The sequence below is a fragment of the Trichosurus vulpecula genome, chromosome 2 (assembly GCF_011100635.1).
Source record: "Trichosurus vulpecula isolate mTriVul1 chromosome 2, mTriVul1.pri, whole genome shotgun sequence".
Lineage (NCBI taxonomy): Eukaryota > Metazoa > Chordata > Mammalia > Diprotodontia > Phalangeridae > Trichosurus > Trichosurus vulpecula.
This window is the reverse complement of record NC_050574.1, coordinates 49,493,416-49,512,180: the sequence shown is the minus strand read 5'-3', so window position 1 is coordinate 49,512,180 and position 18,765 is coordinate 49,493,416. Positions and strand designations below refer to the sequence as shown.

At 45.7% G+C, this 18,765-nt stretch overlaps 1 protein-coding gene across 1 annotated transcript in view; it reads left to right on the top strand.

The window, feature by feature from the left end:
• The window catches only part of PADI2 (peptidyl arginine deiminase 2), a 64,090-nt gene that overhangs the window by 8,040 nt on the left and 37,285 nt on the right, over positions 1-18,765 (top strand). Inside the window, exons 2-4 of the mRNA XM_036746181.1 lie at positions 8,038-8,221; positions 8,550-8,622; positions 17,207-17,268. Of these exons, the coding sequence (XP_036602076.1) occupies positions 8,038-8,221; positions 8,550-8,622; positions 17,207-17,268 (319 nt within the window). The remainder of the gene's footprint in view (positions 1-8,037; positions 8,222-8,549; positions 8,623-17,206; positions 17,269-18,765) is intronic.

The following is an 18,765-nucleotide window of genomic DNA, read 5'->3' as shown; positions in this document are numbered from 1 at the left end:
CAAGGATGACAAGCTCCATTTTACAGACGAGAAAACTCTAGAGCACATAGAGATCAAAGAAGGTGTCGGTCATTTTTCCCTAAAATTAAGATGAGAATAATAGGAATAAAGACATAAAGCTTGAAGGGCCCTTAGAGGCCAGTGATTTGCCCAAGGCAAATAAGTACTAAGCAAAAGAATCAGGATTCGAACCCAGATCCTTTGACTCCAAATCCAGTGTTCTTTCAACTAAATCATGCTGTCTTCCCAATGAAAACTCATTAGAGGGTGTCGTAACATACTGGAAAGAGCCTTGGCTCCAGCCAGAGAGAAAGGATGAGTTCAAATCTGAGGTGTGACCTTGGACAAGTCATTCCCTCTCTCTTATGCCTTGGTTCCCTCACCTCTAAAAAGGACAGAATGATGCTTGCATCATTGCTCACCAGAGTTGGTGCATGTGTCATGTCCCTAGACTTCAGAGGCAGCTAGATGACACAGTAGATTAGAACGCTGAGCCTGGAGTCAGGAGGACCTGAGTTCAAATCCAGCCTCAGACAGTTAACAAGCTGTGTGACCTTGGGCAAGTCACTTCACCTCTGCCTGCCTTGGTTTCCCTATCTGTAAAATGGGGATAATATAGCAATGCCTACCTCACAGAGTGGTTGTAAGGATCAAATGAGATCATATTTGTAAAGCACTTAACACAGTGCCTGGAACATAGTAGGTGCTTAATAAATGCTTGTTTTCTCCCTTCCTCCTTCCTCCCAGGAATACCCTTCTTACTCTATCATGAGGGTGCTCCTTTGAGGTTGAATAGTAACAGTCAAATGAGACAGTGTAAGCAAAGCGCTTGGTGAGCCAAAAAGTCTATTATTCCTGTTATTTTTGTCCTGTGGGATGGAGAAGAGAACAGAAGGTGAGCCTTGGAGGCAGAAAGCCCTGCCTCTGACATATGTTACTTGTGTGACTGTGGGAAAGTCATTTAACCTCTCAGGATAGTTGATGAGTTGGAGGGAGTTTCCATACCAGGAGTTCACAGACTAAGACTATATATCTATACATACACATATATAGTACATATTTGTGTGTGTGTGTGCATACACACACATATAGTTCCACTGGGCTGTAAACTTAGAAGGAGAATTTGGCAGAAAAATCATAGTAGAAAGCCCTGGATTTGGAGTCCAAGGGTCAGAATTCAAATTCTGACTCAGACACATACTAGCCATGTAAATCATCTGACCTGTATGTTCCTCAATTTCTTCATCCATAAAATGAGGCAGCTGGACCTACCCTCTAAGATTCCTATGATCTCTAAATCCCCGACCCTCTGATCTGGTTCTCCCATTTAGGCAGATGAGCTGGGACAAGCCCGGGTGAGTCTCAGGGCTCCTACTTACAATCTTTATGACCTTAGACAAGTTACTTTCCTTCTCTGTGCCTCAGCTAAAGTGCTTTACAAAATAAATTAGTTAGTGGTTACAGAGGAACCCCTGATGATCAGACCGACTTTCAAGGAAGCAAGATTACTGAGAAGTGTTGGACTTGGGCTTCAGAATAAGATACATATGTGTGGACATGACCAATGCAGGAATTTATTTTACTTGACTCTGCTTATTTTTTAGAGAAGGTTTGACCCTTTGACCCAGAAATACCACTTCTAGGGCTGTATCCCAAAGAGATCATACAAGTGAGAAAGGGACCTGTATGTACAAAAATATTTATAGCAGCAATTTTTGTGGTGGCCAAGAACTGGAAATCCAGGGGATGCCCATCAATTGGAGAATGGCTGAACAAGTTGGGGTATATGAATGTAATGGAATACTACTGTGCTATAAGAAATGATGAGCAAACGGATTTCATAGTAACCTGGTAAGACCTACATGATCTGATGCTGAGTGAGGGGAGCAGAACCAGGAGAACATTATACATGATTACAGACACACGGTATCTATAAGGACTAACTTTGATAGACTACGCTCTTCTCAGCAATAAAAGGTTCAAAGACACTTCCAAAAGACTCATGATGGAAAAAACTATCCACACCCAGAGAACAAATTACAGAGTCTGAATGCAGATGGAAGCATACTATTTGCTCTCTCTCTCTCTCTCTCTCTCTCTCTCTCTCTCTCTTTCTCTCTCTCTCTCTCTCTCTCTCTTTCTCTCTCTCTCTTCCTCCCTCCCTCCCTCCCTCTCTTTTTTTCCTTCTTTTTTGGGCTTGTTTCTTTTTTCTCATTATTCATTCCATTGGTTATAATTCTTCTTCACAACTTTACTATTGTGTAAATAAGTTTAATGTAAAGGTATATGTAGAACCTATATCAGATTACATGCCATCTTGGGGGGAAAGGGGAAGGAGAGGGAGGGGGAGAAAATTTGAAATTCAAAAACTTGTGGAACTGAGTGTTGTAAACTAAAAACAAAAAATAAATTAAAAAAAAGAAAGAAAAGGTTTGTCTTTTCTTTCTCCAATGGGAGGAGTGAAAAGATAGTGGGGCACAAGATACTAGCCTTGGTTATCATGTTACCCACTGGAGGGAAGAGTAGAAAGGAAATAAAGAGAGGATAGCAAAAAAAATGATGAAAGTATCTTTTTTTAAACATAGAATAGCAAATAGGAGGGAGCTCAAAAAGCAGCACAGACTAACAGGATAGCTTTGAAAGTTACAGGTTGAACTTACAAACTTCAGAAGAAAAGTAAGCCATACATCATAGGGTCCTGCAGTATCATGGACGATTATCTTTTCTTCTGTTCTACTGTATATAAAAAAACCCTCTCTTTATTTTATGAGTGGCACAGGGCCCCGCCCACCACAGCTCTCTGGGGTTACTTCGACCTGGCCAGGCTCTTGTCAATGGGCTCCAGAGACAAGTAGGAAGCAAGGGCTGTCACCTTGTAAACACCAGAAGCTCCTGCCCCCTCCAATGATACCAGTAGGGCCCCTTGCCCTCATACTAGGCAGATGATCAGGGCACCCTGAGCACTTTGCTCCACCTCTCCTTCCCTCCCCAAGCTTCCAGGAAAGGTTGGCATTAATGAGACCCAAGGCAGATGGTATGATTGAAGTGGGTTCCATGCCAACCAGGGCTGGTCCCTCGTGCCCCAATCTGCCACCCCCAATCCTGCCTCTTTGGGAGGGTGTTAGGAAGCTAGGCTCTATCATTCTCAGGTAAGAAAGAACCAGAAAGGCTGAGGAGGACTACAAGAAGTTGTATGGGACTTTATGTAGTTCAGTGCTATGTCCCAACTGGAACCCCAGAGGTCCTTAGTCCATAGCTTACCAAGATGACCCAGGGTGGCATTCTCCCCTGTTGATCTTTTCCTTCTAAAACCTATTCAAAACTCCCTCTGAGAAACCTTTGACCCTTCCTGACTCAGGTAATCCAAGGAATTCTTTTCGCACTTATAAATTAGGTCAATAGCCTAATTTAGAAACAGGTTGGGAGCTCCTGGGGATTAGGTGCTCCTCAACTCTATCTGGCAAGAGGTTCCCTGGGAGCAAAAGCTCTGTTGTCTCCATTGGATTGGGAGATCCATGAGAATAGAGACTGGGCCTCTTTCTTCTCCCCTGTGCCCCCACAATTTCTGGCCTGGATGCCATTCAGCTTCAAGACCTCATAGACTATCTAGTCTTCCTCTGTTCTCTTACACCAAAGGTCTGTGAACTTGTGTGTGTGTTTTAATGTTTCAATAACTATATTTGAATATCACTGGATTCCATCGTCATCTTAGGCATTTTATCTGATGCTTTAAAAAAAATAGGAGAGTGACGAGAGTGTCGCCAGATTACCAAAGAGGGGAAGTTAAAAACTCCTGTTTTACACTCTATTTTTATTTTTTAATTTCATTTTTAATTTATGGACTAAAACAAGCATTTCTGTAACATAGTACAATAAAAAATGATGATTGCATATGAAACTGCAAATCTATTATGCACAACTTGCTATTTCTTTCAAATATGCCACAAAATCATCATGTAAATTTTTTTTTCTTCCCTTCCCCCCTCCTGTCTTAGAGATGGCTACCATTAGACATAAGTAGGGGTGTGTGTGTGTGTGTGTGTGTGTGTGTGTGTGTGTGGCTCTGGAGGAGAGAGAGTGAACCTTTGCACAGCCCTCACTCACTTAAATCCAATTCACTTGCAAGTCGAGACATCGCCCTCCTGATGCCATTGGTCCTCTTTGAGAATAAAGGACAACAGTGCCTGTATAATGTATAATATATATGTAAAATTATTCTGTGCATACTTCTATTTATCAGTTCTTTCTCTGGATGTAGATAGCGTCTTTCTTCATATGTCCTTTATATTTAATTTGAGAATTTATGATACTCAAAAGAATTTATTCACTCAAAGTCGTTCTTAAAACAATATTTGCTGTTACTGTATACAATGTTCTGGTTCTGTTCATTTCACTCTTCATTTTTCATGATCTATTTTTAAAGTCACACCTGTCCCCCTACCTCCCACCCCCCACCTTCCCCTACCTCCCCACCCCATACGCACCTCACATCCCCCCCATTGGTATCCTCTGGTCCTTCCATACCTGCTTTGCAAGAGGACTTTTGCGACATGACTAGACTTTTGGCCCGTGACCCCTAAAGACAGCCCCTCGGTAAGGGCATCTGTCCTTGGCACAGATGGCACCAATTGGGAACCCCCTAGGCTAGGGTGAATGGGCTCCTTTGTTGTTTGGATTTGGAGCCTGCTCCTAGAATAGCTGTTTGCTCAAGCCTGGTGCCTGGGGAGATGGGGGTGGGGAGTGGGCCTCTATTGTGGGACTGAGACATTAAGTAGCAAAGCCCTATCTGGGCAGAAGGACAGTGGAATTAACAAGGAGGATAATGGTATCATTTATTAATAATGATGATGGTAACTGAAATTTCTATAATATTTTGAAGTTTACAAAGCACTAACTCTAACCCTAAACCTAAAACCCTTATAATGACCCCATTTTATAGATAGGGAAAGTGAGACTCAGAAATGAAGTGACTTACCCACGGGCACAGCGAGCAAATGTCAGAGAAATGATTGACACCCAGGTCTACTTGATTGCAAATTCTTCTTTTTATCTATTAGACTAGGTAGGAGAAGGGGCAAGAGAAGAAAGAGGGAGGAAATGAACAGGAACCTAGTAAGCTTCTCTGAGGGTGTTTGTACTTTGGGAGTCACCTGGAGTCCAGGATCTGGTTCTTATCCTTACATGCCCAGAACCTTGGATTTTATCATATTTGCCCAGAGGATATTGGCTCTGAAAAATCAGCATCATGCTAACCAAACTCACAAGAAAGAAACCTGAGTCAGCAATTGGAAGATCTGAGTTTTACTTAGAATCTGCCACCGATTGGACCTTGGTTTCCTCATTGGCAGAAATGAGGAGACTGAGGTAAGTGATCTCTGAGACTCCTTCCATCTCTGACATTCTCTGTTCTAAGATCCTTCCAATCTCGGGCATTCTCTGATATAAAGTCCCTCCCAGCTCTGACGGTCCAGGATTCCAGCAGACTTTTTCGTGAGCATGGTCGCCAATTTATTCATTGGCGGTGGGAGCCATAACTTTTCAGTAACGAAGATGCTAGAATCTCTCACATATAGTGTTTCTCTCCCCACAGGGCACCAGATAAATACTGACTCATTCTTCCTTGGATGTTCTTTTCCTAGACTTTTCTTTAGCCCCCATCCCCCACTCCACTCTTATCCTCCCTGCCCGCCTATTAAAACACTTAATAAATGCTTATTGGCTGACTAGACTCCCCGTCTCTTTCCTCACACTGTTACAATTTTCCTGTTATAATACAACTTAGTGGCTTTCTTTAGAATAGATATACTCTGTATTGGGATCTTTCTAAAGGACTTTCAGGAAAAACTCTGGTCCCTGATAGATACCCTGGCCTCCAGGAATTGAATTTCAAAGATATACTGGTCTCCCTGGCAACTCATTCAGGAATCTCTAGGGACAATCGGGCCTATAGATGGCTGATCTTACCCAGTTTCAGAGAGTCATTCTTTTCTAAACTCCTCTCTAAATTCTGGGAGCATCTCCTGTTAGTAATATGCCAACTGTAGCAATGTAACAAAACCCTAGAATGTCAGAACTGGGAGAGGACTTAGGACACAGAATATCAGGGCTGTGAAGGCTCTTAGAACACAGGATGTCAGGACAGGGAGGGCCCTTAGGACACAGAATATCAGAGCTGGGGGGTGGGGGGCCTTAGAACACAATGTCAGAGTTGGAAGGACCTTTAGGACACAGAATGTCAGAGCTGGGAGGTCCCTTTAGAGCACTGAATGTCAGAGATGGGAGGGACCTTAGAGCACAGAATATCAAAGCTGGAAGGGGTCTTAGAACAGAGAATGTCAGAGTTGGGAAGGGTCTTAGAAGAGAGTATCAGAGCTCAGTTGTTGTTTGTTCTTTGTTCTCAAAGAGGACCATGACATCAGGAATGCAATGCCATGACTTGCAAGTGAATTGGATTTAAGTGAGGCAGGGCTGGGCAAAATCACCAGCCTCACTTTCTCCACCGGACTCATCTGGGTCCAGTGGCAAGATATAGATCAGGATGACTGAAGACGGCCCCAGACGCAGTGGGAGACCTTGGCCTTTTTAAGCTAAGGTCTTTCCCAGGTTTCAGTTTGTCTGAGGCAACACCCATTCCGTGATTAAGGCTAGGTAAGAAATGAGGCAAAGAATGACCTCTTTTACCTGGTCAAAAAAAAATCAATCTGGGAGGGGTAGAAGTTTTGGAGATGACCTAGTTCAGTCCTTATATTACAAAGGAATCCTCAGTACCCACCCAAGGTCACCCAGTGAGTTAGCAGTGATCCCCTTTGTTTGACACTCAGCCTTACCTCCGCCTTTAAAGCCAGTGGCTCGGTGCCCTTTCCAGAGACCCGAGATGGTATGTTGGTGTTTTGCTAACAAAGCCCAAGTGAAGCCCACATAATCCCCTGTGATCTCTTGTCCAAATTTAGCCTTATGAGGCACACAAAAACCCAACTCCCAGCCCCAGGGCTTGGCTTTCTGTGAGCCTGTCAAATCAATAGAGTTTGTCTTTGGGGGCTGCTGCCCACCTTCTCTCCCTCCTCCCTCCTACAGAGCCCTCCCTTTCCTAGACTATTCTCTCCAAGTGTTGGTTTTTACAGATCCCTCAGCAAGCTGTGATCTGGGAAGGATATGATGAACCAATTCACACCCAGGTGTTAGTGGCACAGTGGGATTCCCCCTTCCTGGTGCCTGTGTCCTCACTGGAGCCGAGACAGCCCAAAGGAAACGTACTGTAAATGGTGGTACTTCAGACGGTGGAGATAGGCCAGTGTGGAGACAGCTTGATTCAGGGTCCATACTGTTCTTAATGACCTCAGGCAAGCTTATTAGCTATGTGACCTTTAGTAAGCCCGTTCCATTTCCTGGACTTCAGGTTCCTCATCTATAAAATGAGTGCATTTGACTCAATGATTTCTAAGAGCCCTCCCAGCTCTGACATTCCGTGTTCTAAGGGCCTTCCCAACTCTGACATTCTGTGCTCTAAGACCCTCCCAGCTCTAACATCCTGTGTTCTAAGGGCCCTCCCAACTCTGACATCCTGTGTTGTAAGGGCCCTCCCAGCTCTGACATTCTATGTTCTAAGAGCCCTCCCAGCTCTGACATCCTGTGTTCTAAGCGCCCTCCCAGCTCTGACATTCTGTATTCTAAGGGCCCTCTCAGCTCTGACATTCTGTGTCCCAGGTCCCTCTCAGCTTTGACAATTCATCTTCTAAGAACCACCCCACCTCCCCTGTCCAAACTCTGACATTTTATGTTCTGACATTCTGTGTTCTAAGGGTCCTCCTAGTTCCGACAATCTGTGTTCTAAGGCTCCTCCCAGCTCTGATATTCTGTCTTCTAAGATACCTACCAGTCATGACATTCTCTGTTCTCAAGGCCCTCCCGCCTCTGACCTTACATAGTACAAGGCTCATTCTAGTTCTAAGATTCTAGATTTTTAAAATAGTCTAAGATTTCATCCCCCTAGAGCCATGTAGAAGCCTCTCCATAACCCAACCCTTCTCCCTTTCGCAGTGCAGCCCCCGCTGATGCCAAGACCTTCAGCCTGAAACACACAGATGCTGTACAGGTAGAAGCAGTGGTTGATGGGCAGGCTGAGGAGGCCACAGCCAATGGCAAGAAGCGATGGGCCCTCTCCCCCAGCACCATTCTCCGTGTCAGCATGAGCCAGCCCAGTGCAGAAATCAGCAGTGACAAGGTACGGGAACCTGGAGGGTTGGGTTGGAGGCAGGGGGAAGAGGAGGGGCACCTGCCAGGTCAGCAGTAGGAAGGAGGATCTTAAGTTTGAAGGGACGGTGTTAGCATCTTTATCTTGAGCATAGGCCTTTACCAAGAGCCTAAAAGTAGGAAAAAATCTGTCCTCAGGTTAACCCATAGAGTTTCATAGAAGAGGAAATGCATGATGGGAGAGAGAACTGGCTTGGTAGGCTAAGAGGTGGGAGGTGGGGGGGGGGGATGTGCACAATGTTCTGGAACATCATCAGCTGCCTCCTTCCTTTTTTCCTTCTCCCATTGTGGATCCTCAGGTCACCGTCAACTATTATGCAGAGGATAGCAAAACGCCCATTGACCAAGCTGGCCTTTTCCTCACAGCTATTGGTAAGTGACAACCAATATTACAGAGATCTGGCCTCTTCTAAGGGCTGATATAGCCCATTTAGCATCATGAAATCCTCAACTTGCAGTGCTAGGAGGGGCCTTAAAACATGGACAGAGCATAGAATGTTATGACTGGCAGGGGTCATAAAATATAAACCTTAGAACATGAAATGGCAGAGCTGGAAAGGAACCTTAGAACAGAGAATGTCAGAACTGATAGGACCTTTAGAATACTGAATGTCAGACTTGGAAAGAGACCTTAGAACAGAGAATGTCAGAACTAGGAGGACACTTAGAATACAGAATGTCAGAACTAGAAAGAGATCTAGAACAGGGAATGTCAAAACAAGAAAGGGATTGCAGAACAGAAAGCATCAGAGCTGGGAGGACCCTTAGAACAGAGAATGTTGGAACTGCAAAGAGACTTAGAACAGAGAATGTCAGAACTGGAAAGGGACCTTAGAACAGAGAATATCAGAGCTGGGAGGACACTTAGAATATAGAATGTTGGAACTGGAAAGAGACCTTAGAACAGAGAATGTCAGATCTGGGTGGGACCTCAGAACTTGAATTGTTTGAATGTAGAATGTCACAGTGGGATGTACCATCTACTCCAACACCCACCCCCATTCTATGGATGAGCAGAGTCCCTGAGATTATTCAAGGTCACTCATCGCGTTAATGACAGCTGATACCATTTTCAATCAGATTTGGCACAGGCAGCTTTTTGGTTTTACAGACTTCTCCTGAATAATTCAGACTCATCAGGGGATGCAAGTAGTGCCCAGGGCTCCGTGACTCCAGGATCTAGTGCCCAAGGCACTCTGCCAGGGCCCCACTGGTGGCTCCCCTGAACTAACCACCCCAGATTTCCAGCTCTTCATGCTGGTCACTACAGTGAGACAGAAAGAAAAGAGAGACGTAGGTGAGGACAGGAACAGAGGTAGCCAGGCCAGGGCTGTGAGGGATAATAAGCAGAGCTCCCAGGATGGTAGCTATTAGAGCTGCGGTGACCAATTCAATGGGCAGAGGGACTGAGCTGTCTCAGGTAACATCCCTAGCTCACCCTTTCAGAAACATAATCTTCCTGTGACCCTGTGCTGAAGAAGTGCTCTGTCGTGGGGCACAGGGAACAGACGGGCTGTGTGGCCTGTGGAGAGAGACTATGGCAAGTTGGGGAAAGAGGTATACCATGATATCAAGGGAAACAGCACAGTCCTGGCATGGGCCATGCCCTGAAGTCATATTAATAACAGCTCACATTTCTGGAACACTTTTAAAGTTTAGAAAACCACTTTCCTCCAATAGGTCCATGGCGTAGATCACACATGTAGAAACTGAGACTCTGAGGAGCCACTTGGATCATGGATCTGAAATTGGAAAGGACCTCAGAGGCCATCTAGTCCATTCCTGTAGTTTTTACATTTAGGGAAATTGAGGCCCAGGAAGACTAAATCTCTTGCTCAAGGTCATACAGTAGTAAGTGACAGAGGTTGAATTTGTACCCAGTTCCTCTGAGACACTTAGTAGCTACATGACCCTGGGCAAGTCACTTAACCCTGGTTGCTTCAGTTCCTCATCTGCAAAAATGAGCCAGAGAAGGAAACGGCAAACCTCTCCAGTATCTTTGTCAAGAAAACCCCAGATGGAGTCATGAAGAGTTGTACACAACTGAACAACAACAAACTCCTGAGTCCAGAGGCCCTGCTCTTTCCACTGGACCCTGCTGAAGGGTTATCCAGGTAGGCAGGATTTGAATCCAGACCCTCTGGCTCCAGACTACTGTTTCCTCCACCACCCCATACTTCCTATGTGAGGTATTCCAACAGCTTATCTATATCCCTTGTGAAGGGAAACTATAGAAGGGGAAATGGTCCTTGCCCTGAACAGATGGCTGGTTGGTCTCCTGAGATCATCATCGTCTTCCAGCTGTGAGAACCTATGGGTTCTAACGTCTCCCAGAATGTATTCCTAGGGAGGCAGTTTTGGACTCCACCCCAATCATCCAGAAGACAGCAAGGAGGAAACAGACAGGAGACGCTGAATCCACTAGGATGCGGAAAAAGCTAGATTCAGAGTCAGAGGCTCTGTATTCAAATTCCAACCCTGATACCACCTGTGTGACTGGGGTATGATCTCCTCTATAAAGGGATAGATTTAGATTAGATGGCCTTAAAGCCCCTTCTAAGTCTATGACCCTAGGATCCCAAATCTCATCCATCTCTCTCCTCCTTGGTCCTTTCTGCTGTTCCACAAAGAGGCTTGAGTCCCTGCTTGGGGGAAGGGCTTGGGAGAAGGGTGAGAAGGTAGAGAGAATATGACTGTGAAGAAGGGAGGCCTTCCTTTGCTCCTGGATGGTACTCAAGTCAATTTGAAAAGAGCCAGGAATGAGAATCCAAAGAATGGGTCCAATAAATAGTACAGGCTAACCCTTGCAAAAGTTCCTAGGCCCCCAGTCACCCTCTGGAACATGACCTAGAAGCTAGTACAGTGGAAAGAACCCTGAATTTAGAGTCAGGAATCCCAGCTCTGTTCCTTACTCGCTGTGTGTCTTCTAGCACATTATCTCACCTTTCTTGGCTTCATCCACAAATGGTTATAATATTTGTACTTCCCATCTCTAAGGCTCTTGAGAGGATCAGATGAGATCATTAAAGTTTCCCAGGCGCTCTTGGAAGGCAGGGAGTGTTGGATTCTTCTGGGTGCCCCACAGGGCCAGGATACAGCAGATCTTTAATGAATACTGACTGATCGATCAATTCTTTTTGTGTCCAGACCTGGGGTTACACAGGTCTAAAGAACCCCCTCCCCCAACGCAGGTTGGCAACTTGGCTAAAACTTGGGGCTTTTGCCTTTCTGTGGATCTCCGCTGCTTAGCACAGTGCCTGGCACTGGGTAAGGGCTTAATAAATGCTTGTTGACTGACTAAGATAATCCCTGCCCTCAGGGAGCTTATAGTCTAACTGAGAAGAAAATGTGTAAACGAATGTATCCAGACAAACTGGTCTGTAACTAATGGTCTTGGAGAAGTGTCTGGGACACAGAGTTCAGTGGACTGCCCCAGGCACAAGGCCGTTATGTGTCAATGGAGGAATTCAAAGCCAGGTGTTCCTGACTCCAAGGCCAGCTCTCTATCTGCTATCCTACACCATCCTGCCCCTCATTCCCATTTTACAGCTAGAAAACTGAGGCTCAGAGAGATCAACATTGGGATTTCTGCCCTGATTTTCCTACTATTTAACACGCTCCTGTTAGGAGGAGGCCGGTGGGCAGGATTATCTCTACGGAGGCCTCGGTGTTGGGGCAAAAGTGTGTTCAGTACCAACCTTCCCCCACAGCATTCCCCCAACCCAGTTATCCCAAGAAGGCAGTCCTAAAGCACACAAAGGGTGACACGTAGATTGAGGGGGAGCACTGTATAAAGACGGGGAAGAGAATCATGGGATCATAGGGTCAGAGTGGGGAGGAACCTCAAGGGTCCTCTAGCCCAACTGCCTCATTTTACAGATGGGAAAACTGAGTCCTAGAGTGGTTGTGGCTTGCTGAAGATCACACAATTAATTAATAAGCGGCAAACCTGGGGTTGGAGTCCGGATCTTCCGCCCCCAGAGTCAAGCTGCCACACGGGGGCCTTGCCTCAGTCATGGAAGGGGACTTCTAGGTCACTAGTCCATGCCCTCTGCTCTCAAAGTCCAGGGCCTGGACCAGCATGATCACCCTAATCTGCCAGCTCCGGGGTTAGCACAGAGAGTGGAGAACTACCCCCATCACCTAGCACAACACCGTGGCAGGCCTTCTTTCTGCCCCAGGAAGCTAGAGAGCTGGGCGCCTAGCCATGGCGGGGAGGAGGGGAGGGCGGATCCACGGTAGGATATTAGCACCTTGAGTCCTGAGGCCCAGGGGGGAAGGGAGGGAGCCGAGGCAGGCAGGCAGCAGCCTCTTGTGCCATCCCCACCCCCCACATTACCCTGAACCCAATCCCCTTGACATTTCCCCTTAATCTGCCCACCGCCGGTGAGTGTGCCACCTGACACCTTGGGACTATTTTGGGGAGCTGACCTAGGAGCCAGAGCCTTTGGAGAATCTCCCTGGGCTGGGAGGGCCCAAAGCCAAACTCCTCCAGCCTCGTCCTACCACCACCTCTGACACACACACACACACACACACACACACACACACACACACACACAGTGTAGAAGCAAAAAATGGGGGGTGGGGCCTTCCGGGAGGTGGGACTGGTTGCCTCCCCCTCCCTACCTCCTCAACATTTTACAGTCAATCCCTGATGAGGAGGGTCAAAGAAGTCACAAAAAGATGATTAGGGGCTGCTAGGATAATTGAATAGGATTTAATTTGTATCTAATTCCTATCTAATAATTAAGTCCTTCCTCAGATGCTTATTAGCTGTGGGACATTGGGCCTCAGTTTCTTTGTCTGTAAAATGAGGGGGCGGTGTTTGAACTCGATGGCCTCTAAGCTCACTTCCAGCTCTGAATCTATGACCCCATGATTGTGTACACTGCTAGAGTGGTCCACCAAGACCAGATCATTGGGGCAAGGGGTTGTAATGGGATAATTGACTGAAGTGGAATGCGAAACAAACACAATAATAATCATAATCATAACAACTCATATTTCTATAGTGATTCACTCCCAAACAGCCCCAAGGCTTGGGAGGGGGGGTGGGGGGTTGTAAATAGTCATTGTCCCCCTTTTACAGATGAGGAAACTGAGGCTAAGGGGGGGAGGGAAATGACTTGGCCAAGGTCACACTACTAAAGCCAAGCTTTCAACTTAAATCTCCTGCCTTCAAATACAGTGATCATTCCATTATTCCCTAGTTGGGCTTTGCCCCTTTGGGGAGACACAGAGCCTCAGCTTTGGAAAGGATGGGGAAGGGGAGGGGCGTGGCTGCCCAACCTGCCCCTGAATGTGAATCTCCCCAACAACATAATCCAATCAATTGTAGCCATTGAGGCTTTCCTTGGAAGTCTCCAGGAAAGGGAGCTCCCAGTGCCCGGCCTGGCCGGTTCTGCTCTTGGATAGATCTAATGACCAGTGAGGAAGTTTTTCCTTAAGCTAAGTCTACATCGCCTCTTCTGCACTTCCCTCCTCACCCGCCCCACGATGGCTCCTAGTGCTGCTTTCTAGGGCCAAGCAAAATAAGCCTAATTCCCCTTTCACATATGATAGCCCTGGAAAACCTGGAAAACAGCTGGCCAGGAGGTGGTGGAGCTCTGGACACTAGGTTTCTCTTAATGCAGTAAGAAGGATGGTCAGGAAGATAGGCAGTGGGGCATAGAGGTCCAGCCAGTGGCTTAGGACTCACCAGGCCTGGGTTCGGTTCTTGGCCCAGCCTCAGCTTAACTATTTGACCTTAGCTAAGTGACTTCGGTCAACTTACCAAAAAGCATTTATTAAGCACCTACTGTATATATGCCAGGCTCTAGGCTGAGGTTCTAGGGAGAGAAAGGCAAAAGTGAAACACTACCTGCCCACAAGGAGCTTACAGTCTAGCTGGAGGAGACAGCCTGTACATCTAGAGGTTAGATACAAAACTGACAGAAAATGTTTTGTGAGGAAGGCCCTAGCAGCTTCCTGGGGACAGGGTGATGATTCTTAGAAGATGGCACTGGATCTAAGTCCTGAGGAAAACTATGGTGTCTAAGAGGCAGAGGTGAGGAGAGAGATTCCAGGCAATGGGGGCGGCCAGCAAGCAGACTGGGGAGCACCATTTGAAGTCTAAACCCAGTCGTGAATGTAAAGGCATCATAGAATGTTCAGAGACTCTCCCATTTTCCAGGTGGGGAAAGCGAGGCCCAAGTTCGCACACCTACCAAGTGGCAGAGCTGGAATTCGAAATCATGCCCTCTGAGTCCTAATCTAGTGCTTCTTCTAATATAGCACAGATAAGAGACGCTGTCCTCTGTGGCTGATAAGCTTGGCTCTGGAGACCACTCCCAAAGGTCCCGCAGAAATCACTCTGAAGGGCATGATGCTCAGTGGGTAGGCAGAAATTCTGGACCTCATTTCCCTCCTGTTCCAGGACCCTCTTCCTCTCCCTCACCCCTGGAGATGAGAGCCTCTGCCAACAGGACTGACCCAGAAATGCCCCATCTCCACCATATGTCGAAGGCTCCAGGTCATGCCCAGTTGAAGGGCAAGTCTCCTGGGAGGTTCCTTGGGCAGGTGCCCATGACTACATTCTTTTCCTCCATGGTCCCTTCTAAGAATCATTGACAATCAGAATCAGAAGGGGACTCCGAGGACATGTAGTCTATTTCATACCTGAGCAGGAACTTCTTCCTCAGCACCTGTATAGCTGCAAAGATTTCCATCAAACTCTCTGGGTCTCAGTTTTCTTATCTGTTAAATGGGGCTGCCTTAATGGGTTCTATTAGGAAAATGTTTTGTAAACCTTGAAGTGCTACAGAAGTATGAGTTATTGCTATTATTGATTAAGTTCTAGATCTAGGTAACAGGCAGAGGCAGATTGGACTCGACATTATCTAAGGTACCACTGAAGTGGGCAGAGAATCTCAGAGATGGAAATCACCTCAGGAAACATCCAGGTCAACTTATACTCAAACAGGGGATCACATGTCAGGGATGCTGTAAAGGAGTCACTAGTCTGCGTACAATGCCTGGCACATAGTAGGTGCTTAGGAAATGCTAGTTGTTTGACAGCCTCCATGGATAAAGAACTCACTACTTCCCCGGGAGGGGCAGCTAGGTGGCACAGTGGATAGAGCACCAGGCTTGGATTACTGAGTTCAAATCCAGCCTCAAACACTTACTAGCTGTATGACCCTGGGCAAGTCACTTAACCCTTTTTGCCTCAGTTTCCTCATCTGTAAAATGAGATGTAGAAGGAAATACAAACCACTCCAGTATCTCTGCCAAGAAAACTCCAAATGGGGTCTTGAAGAATCAGACATGACTGAACAACAACCCCCCTTGGTTCTTTTCATTTTTGAACAGCTATAAATATTAGAGTTTTTCCTTATCCAGCCAATGTTTGCCTCGTCAGCTTCTCTACCCACTGCTCTGTAGTTCTGTTCACTGGGACCAAGCAGAGCAGAGTTATTCCCCCCTTTTGTCTGACAGCCCTTCAAAGATTTAAAGACCACTATCATGTCCTTCCCCCTACCCCTGCCCTGACTTTTCTCTAGGCTAAATGTTCCCAGTTCTTTCTCCAATCCGGTCAAAAAATGTACATTAAATGCTTTGCAAACCTTCAGGCACTATGTGAATGCCCATTAGCAGGAGGAGAGAGCGGCACAGCAGCAGCTGTAAGGATGGCAGCAGAGTAGCTAAGGTGACAGCTTTCAGTCTGGGTGGGGGAGTAGTGAGGTCTGGTGAGCAGAGCATTGGACTCAAAGTCCTGAGACCCCAGTTCAAGTTGTGATTCTGAGACTAACTAGGTGACCTAAGAGGAGATGATAATATTAATTACTCGATTTTCTCTAGTGCCTTAACGGGCATTCCCACTCCCATGGATTCCCATCCATCCAGTCAATCAACAGGCACATAGAGATAATTTTGTATTATATATTATTATAATATTTCATTAATTTTATTATAATTAATTTCAATTATTTATCATAGTATATTATTATGTGACATGATTATATAATGATTAGATAATATGTAATTAATTATATTTATAATATTTTTATTTATTTCATTGTTCTAATTTAATTATTGATTTGAGTTAATTATTAAATTAATTTGTTTATAATATTAATTTTATTATAAGACTATATAGTTTTATTTTTCCCCAATTACATGTTAAAATAATTTTGAACATTGGGGTTTTTTTTAAGTTTTGAGTTCCAAATTCTATCACTCTGGCTCTCCTTCCCCCCTCCCTGAGATGGTAAGCAATTAGATATGGATTATACATGTGCAATCATGTAAAACATTTCCATATTAGTCATTTTCTACAAGAAGACTCAAATAAAAGAAAAAGAATGAAAGAGAGAGACAGAGAAAGAAAGAGAGAGAAAGAAAGAAAGAAAGAGAACGAAAGAAAGAGAAAAGTAGCATGCTTCAGTCTGTATTCAAGCAATGTCAGTTTTTGTTTTGTTTTTTCTAGAGGCAGATAGTACGCTTCATCATAAGTCCTTTGGAATTGTCTTGGATAGTTGTTTTGCTGAGAATAGCTAAGTCATTCCCAATGCTTCATTGAACAATATTGCTTTGACATGCATTTATTAAACACCTACTATGTGCCAGCCACTATTAGTCACTGAGGATACAAAGACTTGGTTTCCTCATCTGTAACATGGGAGTAAAAATGTTTATTCTCTCTGTGTCACAGGGTTGTCGTGAAGAAAACCCTCTTAGATCACAATAGATAGTCAGATCAGATCGAGGCTCACTTAGATGATCCCAACAAAGCCCCTCCGAGTGCTAGCATGGGAAATAGAGGAGGTGAGGGGACGAAAGAGAGTGAAGACCCTTCTGGTGAGACGCAGCTGCCTCCCCTCCTGATCCCAGTGGAGAAGTGAGGGCTCCCCACGCCCAAGTCCCCCGGTCTGTTGGCTCAGAGGAGTAAACCCGATGGCTTTGTCTCCCCCAGAGATCTCCCTGGATGTGGATGCAGACCGAGATGGAATCGTGGAAAAGAACAATCCTAAGAAGGTAAGTCAGTGCACCCCCGGTGGGGCTTAGTGCCCAGGCTAGTGACTGATGGGTCAGTCCACACCAAGGGCTGGGCTGAGTTCCTGGTTGTGGGCACATCACCTCCCCTCAGTTTCCTTATCTGTAAAATTGGGACAGTAATAGCACCTAGCTCTGAGGATCAAACAAGGTAATATTTGTAAGTTCTTAACACAGTGCCTAGCACATAGTAGGCACTTCATAAATGCTTGTTTCCCCTTTACTTCCCTGAATAAGCCCACTGAGCAGAGTGTTGGTTTAGGCATTCATGAGGAGATAGAGTTCTTGCCTTTACTGTGCTCCCAGTCCAGTATGAAGGGGAGAACCTAATTCCTGGTGTCAGGGAGCTCCCAAACTGAAGGGGGAAAAAATGAATGAGTGAATGAATGAATGAATGATTTTTTTAAAGTATGTTAACTGTTCCTGGCATTGTCCTTGGTACTAGAATTTAAATACAGAAAAAAGGAGGGGGAGAAAAGGAAAAGAAACAATCTCTGCCCTCAAGAAGCATATATTCTAAAAGAGCAAATGAGATAACATGAACAGCACTTTGCAAACCTTAAAGTGTTATATAAATGCCCGCTATTATTTTTATTTCTAGACATTACATCTAAATGAGGAAGGGGAAGCGTCGTCCCTTGCATGGGGAGGCCTGTCATGAAGATGGTCAGAGAGCAGAATGTTGGGTCTGGGTTCAGACAGATATGGAATGTCCTCACCCATGAAGAGCCCTGGGCCCCAGGGTGGGTGTGAGCGGGCTAAGTCAGAGACTATGCTCCATGGGAGGCATAGACTGAGGGTGGTCAGTCCCTGACCTCAGGGAGCTCCCAGATTAAAGACACAAAATCCAGTCCTTGTCTTCAGCGAGCTCCGATTTTTGAGTTAGAAACCAGGCCCAGGAGACATAAGTAACGGTCCCAGGGTAAATCAGCAGCAGGAGTAGAATTAGACCCCAGATCTCCAGAACGCCAGGTCCAGTGTTCTCCCAGCCCTCTCTCTATCTTTCCACCCCACCTATACACCAGCAAGTGAGGAGGTCACTAGACTGTTAGGAATGAAAGAAAACACAACCCACAGGCACAGTATTGCCCTTTACAATTTAGCACCCAATAAATCGTGCTTCCCAGAGTCAGCCAAAATAGAAACCTGCCCTGTAAAAAGCCTCATTGTCTAGGTCTGGAGCCAGAACACATTAAAAGAAAGCCTGTCTATGTAACCCTAAAGCACGGCGGATTGCTGAATGGGGAGTGGGAGGCAGAGGCCCATGTCCAAGTCTTTCATAAATGGGCTATGTGACCTTGGGTATATCACGCCCCCTCTCCTGGAATCCATTTTTCCATATATATAGACAAGTGGTTGATGAACTTTCTCATCTCATGATCTCTCCCTGACAGCTTCTGTGCCTTCTCTGTTCCCAATAAAAGAAAGCCATCTGACAGGCTTGCCTCCCAGAGGCAAAAGGGGACATCTGTGCTGGAC